The 8,314-nt window shown below is 42.0% G+C and overlaps 1 protein-coding gene across 1 annotated transcript in view; it reads right to left on the bottom strand.

Moving 5' to 3' along the window:
- Positions 1 to 8,314, bottom strand: part of CCDC93 (coiled-coil domain containing 93) — an 86,954-nt gene that overhangs the window by 67,890 nt on the left and 10,750 nt on the right. The window contains exons 5-6 of the mRNA XM_019554334.1: positions 7,868 to 7,966; positions 4,227 to 4,283 (exon numbers count right to left, since the gene is read on the bottom strand). Of these exons, the coding sequence (XP_019409879.1) occupies positions 4,227 to 4,283; positions 7,868 to 7,966 (156 nt within the window). The remainder of the gene's footprint in view (positions 1 to 4,226; positions 4,284 to 7,867; positions 7,967 to 8,314) is intronic.

Below are 8,314 nucleotides of genomic sequence, written 5' to 3'. Positions count from 1 at the left end.
GGGGTGCACGCACATGCACACGCCAGCCCAGCAGGTCAGTCTGTAGGGGAGGGAAGAGAAGGGAAGGGGCGAGAACTAGATCAAGGCATCTGAAGTGAGGGATAGTGCCGCAGAAGCAGGCAGGAGCAGGGATAAGCTGAGAGGGGCCCTGGTCAGGTAGGACTTACCTGCTGGGAAGGAATGCCCCCAAATAATGTTTTTGTCCTCTGCCACAGAAAATGGTGGCAGAGCGCTTTTGAACTAAACCACCTTTGAGGTGGTTTAGTTCAAAAGTGTGCCGCTGCCATTTGCTCAGCACTGACGCACATTTCACCGCTTACACAACTGCATGCAACGAAGCACCCAGCACTGCAGCATAAGCATGTATACAAACGCCCCTAGGTTGCATCTCCTTTTACAATCTACTTGATAGCCCCCCACCCCAAGTTACATGGGAAGCCTTACAGGCCTCAGAGCTGCTGCTACTTAAATGAGAACCAAACAAGTGTTTAGAGTTTCTAGATTATAAATAGAGCTGAAATAATATTTAAGATCATTTGAAGAGCAGATGACATTTATTTGTGTTCCATTATTTTAAGATGTGTATAAGGAAGATAATGCGCTGCCAGAATTTCAAGCCTGTTTTTATTCTAGAAGCAACTCTGTTCAGTCTACTTTGATTACAAATAATTATACCAACTGCAGTGAAGGTACATAATGATAGGGGCTATATACACAGGATAAATTCTTAATGGCTCTTGCCTGGTAATTTGAAGTTTTGTTAAATCAAGCAAGCAAACCTTGTTCCTCCAAAGAGATACAAAATCATAAATTTCTAATACCAAAGTAAACAGCAGTTTCTCACCTCAGCATGTTTCTTGCCAAGTGCTCAGCATTACAAATTAAAAAGTCCTACCAACCAGTATAATCCTGAGAAGTAAGAATCTACATAGCATGCTAAATATGCATATTTTACCATACGATCCAAGGGGTACATACCAGTCTAATTTCAAATCATCACAATCAACTGCTCTGAAAGCCAGAGGCTAATGCATTTCAGACATGCATTAGCTTTGATAAGGCGTACATATGTACAATCCACATCTCAACTGCTGACCATAAAGACCAGCGGTTGCAGTTACTGATTCCACTATGACATTTCTTTAAAGGTGATGTACAAAAAGCAGCCTTCATTTGTGCCGAGTAAGGCTGGTGTATCTAATCCATTCACTTGCTCTGCCCCATCCAATAATCCCCGGTAACAGTCTATTCTAAGATGTCATGGAGAACACAACCCAAGTGTTTCAAGGATGGGCAGGCCATTCTCCCTGCATGGGAATATCAGAAGATTATTTAAAACATATCCTAACTTATCTCAGTAAAGTGTAACTGTATTGTGACATAAATCTCAAAGTTAGAGCACTGGTGTTATCTATAGACTTGCTGAAAAGGGCTTTCATGTTCTACAGGGGGAAGCCTACATTCACTTTGTCATTGAGAGCAAAGATGACTCACTTCTCTCTGCAAACACTACCTACTGTGCAAACAGACTGAGCCTGAGGATTGGGTTAAGAAATGTCCCAGGTAGGAAACACACCTAAACTCTGGGATTTCATAAACATCCTCTCTGGCAAGCCTCACACCACACTGCACTGCACTGGTGAATTTTCAAAGTCTATCAATTTGCGGCCACTGCCACTGAGCTGATAAGCTTTCCTCTTCTCAAGAAGGGAATTAAGGTTTCCTGTTGCAGTCTAACCATTAGCTGCATGTCTGAACTTCAATGAAAGGAAAGGAAGCCAAAAAATGCAAGCTGGTCATTAACACTGCTACAAAACAAGTACCAAAAATGAAGTCAGGAAGGTGTATTTACTGAAAAGCAGCAAAACAAGGTGGTTTAAGGCAGTGGTTCGCAACATTTGAGGTTCATGGCACCCCTCATTAGACTCATAGCATCCTTCAAAAAAAGTCAGCTCTTAGCTTTCACTTGTTTCTTGACTATGGAAAAAGAATACAGCAATTCTTCTGTTGCAAGGAACCCGGAAAGACCACAATAAGTCAGAATGTTTTGGACACTGGAGACTTATTTAAAATCTCTGAGTTTATCTCGTGAATCATGTGTAGGTGCCTGCACACCTAATAGCGCCATTACTGTGAAGTACCCTTAAAAGTACCCCAGGGTGCTACAGCACTCTGGTTAAGAATCGCTGGTTTAGGGTCTCTCTCACAGACATATGGTGATACAATATAATCATGCTGGGTAAAGGCGATTGGTGTGTAGGGCTGGAATGAGAAAGATGATTCAACTGATGCATAGCTTGTTTCAGCACCCACTTCAAAGTCTCTTCCCACCTCCACTTGCAATATTTTTCAAGTAATAAAAAGTTAAAAATCTCAAGCAACATCACAGCTTTTTTTTTGTATTGAAGTAACCAGCATACACAGAGCATCGCAATTCCACTGAAGAATCAACAGCAGAATATGGGTTGAGAAAGAAGCAGCTCATTTATAAACAAGACACAAGTTAGGACAAGTTTGAAAAACAAGTAGAAGTTCAGTAGAACTGAAGTGATATATACATTCAACACGTTAGGAATCTGCCTCCATGAATCAGCATGCACCAGTAATTTAAGAGATGGTGCTGGTACATAAACAAGAAGGTAACGTGGCTTCCATTCCACATGGAATGAAATTAATGTTTGCAAAACAGAGAAGAGCAAATCAGAATAGAAAGACTGCTCAGGCATTGATTATGAGAGTGGAATTACTTAATTGGTCATCTTAACTTAGTTACGAATGTTCAAACACACATAAGAGGTCTAAAATACCCAATTAATGCAAAGCATAATTAACATTTTTAATAGTGAAGTTAATCAACCACCAGAACTGATTTAGTAAGAAAAAGGAAATGCTGATCACCACTTGAAGAAATAAGTCAAGATTGGATGCTTTATAAAAAGGTATGCTCTAATTCAACCACATCTTATTAGGCTTGCAAGCATTCTCTTATTTATAACAGGGAAAGACAATTCCTTCCAATGCAGCAGAAATTAATGGGGCAAATTCTCTGATCTGTGTCAAGCAGGCAGTAAGATAGTGGCTTTAACATCTACAGCCAAGAATTTCAAGTCCACTTGGGGTATAGGTTGTAGCCGTATCGATCTAAGGACATAGGCAGACTTCTTTGGGTGAATCTGATACCTTTTTAAGGTCAATTTGGGGGCTTCCATTTTTGAGAGCCCAACCTGGGGTTCCAAAAATGGAACCAATTTTTTCCAGAGGCTGAGGGCTTACTATTTGCTGAAGACAAGGCCGCTCTGTGGTGCCTCAGCTCAAGAACCCCAGCAAATCACTGGGTGCATATGTTTATAGAGAGGCTCAAGGAGAAATGAAGCAATCTAATGAAGTAACGGGTGGTTATGTGCAAAAGTCAGACAATGAGATTGGAGATACAAGCTGTTTCACAAGCAAAGGCATACTGGTGCCTAATTATTATGCAAGCATTTCCATTCAAGGAGACAAAATGTCACGTCTTATGCATTTTGAAATGTCAATCTTTGGTGCTGTTATCTGGTCCATAATGTCACTTGCATCAACATGGTTTCCAAAACATGCAGCTTCTTTTAACAGTTCTGTCATCTAAAGAATTAGAAGCTGTATTTTTAAAGAAAGAGAAAAATAAGAGATACTACCTTATATATCAAGGGTCTGACTTTTTAGAGACAAAAATATTACCCAGATAGGATGCACATTTTAGCTGTCAGTTAGAACATATTGTTAGACTTAAAAAATAAATAAATAAATAAAATAAAATAAAATAAAATAATCGAGAGTCATACATTTAAATCCAGGAGTCTAATTCCCACTTTGCTCATCTTAAAAGTAATTTATTCCATTTTATGGCCATTTCAAAATGAACATTTCTAGTTTCCCAGAGTTTTAATGGCTTGTGTGCCATCTTGTAATTTTTGTTTGACGGCATGGAACGGCAGTTGCCCTACACAAGCAACTGATGTGGTTTATCCCAGCAATACATTATACACCTAAAGGTTTCCAACCTGAAATGTTGGCATCTATGACCCTCTCTCAGAATGAGATTTGACATGTAGCACTTAATTGGGACCTCCTCATGAGAAAACCCAGCAGTAGTTGTATTAATTAGAATTAAGTATCACCATTTTGTTACTCACAAAAAGGACTTAGTTTTGACGGTTGATCATAAAATCTCTCTAATGTACTGTACTTACAAAGATATCTGTAACCGTTTTGATAGCCTTCTCTTTTCTTTGCTTAAATTCATCATCCTGCAAGACAATTAAATTAATCAAGATGATTACAGATACAAAAAAAAAGATTAAACCTTAGCAGCACTAATGAGTTTAGCTAGTAGACTTGTCAACTGGTTTCTAACTGAGCAGCTCAATTATTTAGCACCGATATTTTGTAATATAAAAGGCATATTTCCTCCATAAAATGAATGGGTTTCTAAAACTCTTGTTTTTTTGTTCTGTTTTTGTAAGTCACTTAACACAGTAAGACCCTAGTCAGTGGCAGGGGTTCCTTTGTGATACTGAAGTACAAATAAATAGTAATTAAATAGGCATACTGCGGGGTGGGGGGGAGCATGTATACACTGGCTCTGTGCCATTCTCCTAACTGCTGTTGAAAAACAGACTACAAGCTACAGACAAAGATCTTGAGCGTGGTAACAAGGGCATCCCCAGAGCATGCTCAGAGCCTCAGTTCTGGGTTCTGAGTTTGTGGAGCAGGGGCAGGAAGACAGGGCTTATTCTTCAGCCACAGTCCTGACAACAGCTCACAGACAGCATGGGACACCCCTACAGTTTTTGCCATATACTACCTTTAAATTTTGGGGGGCGGATTTAGTCAGCATTACCAGTTTCTCTATTATTCACTTGAAGCCCCTCATCCATGGATTTGCCTGCTGTAGGTTTCACCAAATATAAGTAGCACAAGTGGGACTGGAATGCACAAGACCCCTGATTGCCATGGCAGTGCTGAGTCCTTGCCAGAGCTGAGATAAGGAGCACAGCATCCTAAGCTGCCCTTGAAGTCATGGACCAAGTACAGCAGTTTACGCATCTCTCTTCACTACTAATTAAAATCAGTCTGCATTACTCAAAATAAGACTTAATAGCCATCTGATTACAAGTCCCTCATCTCCAAAATGTCTGAGCACCTCATTGTTGAATGCATTTACCCATACAAATGCCCCAGTGAAGTAGGAAAGTAGTATTATAGAAGGGATGGAAGCACAGAGAAGTTAAAGGCAAAAAGGAGTTGGGAGGAATTCAGGCACTGAAATCCAAAACCACGGTCCTGAAAACCCATGAATTTAAAGACCCCCAGCTATCAATACAAAAAAGGGAAATTAGACGGATTTGACCTGTTCAGTTCTTGACAAACCCATGATGACTTTATCATCACCTATCATCTAGTAATAGTAGTCATTGCTTAATAATTAGTTCCAGGAAAATTTCTGGCAATTGAAATAAGGTTAACAGGTCAATTGCTGCCACATTTTTCTCCTTTTCCTCAACCTTTTTATTCTATTAAAAAAAAAAAAAGGTAGGCAACGTGTTTGCCCTTCCTAAGTTGACTGGAACCTCTTCAACCCTTGACAATTCTCAAAACATAATTAAGAATAGTTCAGTGATTACTTTTAGAGATGCACTGATATATAGGTTGCATACTGAATCAGCACTGATAAAAGGAAAATGAACATTATTGGCTGTCATCTTTTTTTAGCCAGTGTAGCTAATAATGTTCACCAATAAATATAATATGCCTTCTGCCCAAGGCCTCCAGACACTGCATTCAAGTGCACAGCCGCACACATGTGGGGCCAGGAATGTAGCCGGGCAGCACAGAGAGCAGCATCCTGCAAGTAAGTCTGTGGAGGGGAAGGCATGTGGTGGAGGGAAGAGGCATGGGGGGTGCAGATCAAGGTGGCGAGGGAGTGAGGTGGGGGCTATGGGTACTGCCCAGCCGGTGAATGGGACCTGGGGCCGGGAGCAGGACGGAGCCGTGGGTAGCTCATCCAGGGGGTAAAGGGGGGGCAGCTCCCTGCTGCCATGTGCACCCACCAGGGGAGACATGGAGCAACATGTGCCCTCCCAGATTTGTGTGCAGGGCAGATGCAGGCTGCTCGCTGCGGGCTCAGGGCTTGCTGCCTTTCCCCTGGGAGCTCTGCACCAGCCATGCACCCCTGCCTGCCCAGCAGCGACAGGGGCAAGTTGAGCCTCCCGCTGCTAAATGGGGAGGGGGCACATGGCTGGCATAGGGCCCCCGGAGCAAGAGCAGTAGGGCAGAGAGTCCCAAGCCCACAACAAGGATCCAACCTCACCCCACTTGGATGGGCTCCAGTTAACACTATCCCTGTGCTTAAAAACGGTAGTTGTGGTGCTTGAACTAAAACTCATTCACTGAACTACTGATCCCCTGGACGAGCCTGGAGGTTAGATGAACATCTTGCTGGAGTCATTTGACCCCAGTATTCTTTCCTGCCATGGCAAGGGGTCGGACTAGATGATCTGCTCAGGTCCCTTCCGACTCTAGAAACTATGAAACTATGAGCCACCAGCGGCTCTGTCCCACTCCATGCCCTGGCTGGGCAGCATCCCCAGCCCCTGGCCTACTCCCTACCTCACCGTGGTGGCCTCAATTTGCACCCTTCCCATGCCCCTTCTACTCCACAGACCTACCTGAAGAGACCTGCTTTCCACACTGCCCAGCTGCATTCCTGTAAATCAGTTATCAGATTGACATCGGCCGATATGGCCGGTTAATAAATTGGGTATTGGCCAAGCCCTAATTATTTTGGCTAGTGATAACCATTATAGGCTGAATTTCATCAGGCCCTGCCAACCTGAACGCATCTAAATATTCTTCCACCTCTTTTTTTCTTTTATTATGGCCTCACTTCTATTTTCTTGTTAAAAATAATTCAATAATGTGGTTGCAATGTTTTGTGAAGACTGAAGCAAAGGCAGCACCAGATATTTCACCCATCACATGTTATTTGCTCACTTTTCCAGTATAGTAATACCGTCCTTTGACCCCCTTTTTTGATATCTCAGAGGTCACTGAAGAACTCTCAAATGAAGCCATAATGATCTCTTATTATACTTCATCCTTCCATTGCATCAGGGTAGTTTGCCATTATGCATTAAATAGAGTCCTTTTCAGTAAATGCCAGCTCTCTAATACTTCTTTTTCCCTTGCATCATCTTCCCAAGCAGTCTTACCTAACCATACAATGTGGTTAATGAACCCAATCTCTCCCTTTCTTTTCCTTAAAAATAGTGAATGGTATGATTTCATGATCATTTTCCCCCCTGCTTTCTACATCTAGATTTTCACTTTCTGTTTGTCAGAACGAACTCTTAAAATAGCTGCTCCCATAGTACCTTCCTCCACCTTTTGAAACTAAAAGTTGTCCCTAACACATTGAAGGAGCCTCACTCCCCAGGATCCTTTGCCCAGGGGTGCTGCAAACATAACACTCTGCTCAACCATTTTCGCAACAGAGAAGCAGCAGTGGTTCCAAGCAACGGTGGACAATATCATATTTCCAAACATTTTGGCATCTGTGAGGATTCATCTTGTACATGACATACACAGCTGGCCCTGCCCTTTACAGCCCTAGATTCACTTGCTTCTGTAGCTGCTTTTGTACTTGTACTTTTGTAGACCAACCCAATGATGGTGTAATACCATAAACCAGATCCTTTCCTGATGCAAATCAGTATAGTACCCTCAACTTCAGTGCAGCTCTACAGATCTACAGCAGCTGAGGAGGTTGCGACATGTCTGAATGTTGACTTATTGTAAGAGAAAGAAAAAGAAAGAATGATTTGGGTCTTACCTCTGGTAAGCTATGAATTTTCTGAAACTGTGATACCGAATAGGAACGGATATAGTCTCCCATTTCTTCTCTAGTTTCTATTGCACGTTTCACCAGCCACTAAAGAAAAAAATTGATGCCATCAGAAAAAAAGTTGTTGCTTATATGGAAGAATCATATTTCAAAACACAAGAAAGCTTGTGTGAAACTGTGACACCTCAGGGACTTCTCTTATTACAACAAATAACAGCATTAGCTACTTTGTCTTTTTCATCTTTCCTAGTTTATGAAATAACACAGAAATAAGGCAAAACTGTCCAACTCATGCTACCGAGCTGGATCTGGACCACAGGGCTTCTCATGGGCTGCACAAACCACCTCCAGCAGCAGGATGAGCACCAGCGGCATTAACCCCCATTGATGGACACTCTCCACCACTACTTGCCTTGCTGCTGAAAAGTATCCCCA

The sequence above is a fragment of the Crocodylus porosus genome, unplaced genomic scaffold (assembly GCF_001723895.1).
Source record: "Crocodylus porosus isolate Cpor-Errol unplaced genomic scaffold, CroPor_comp1, whole genome shotgun sequence".
Lineage (NCBI taxonomy): Eukaryota > Metazoa > Chordata > Crocodylia > Crocodylidae > Crocodylus > Crocodylus porosus.
This window is presented reverse-complemented; position numbering and strand designations above follow the sequence as displayed.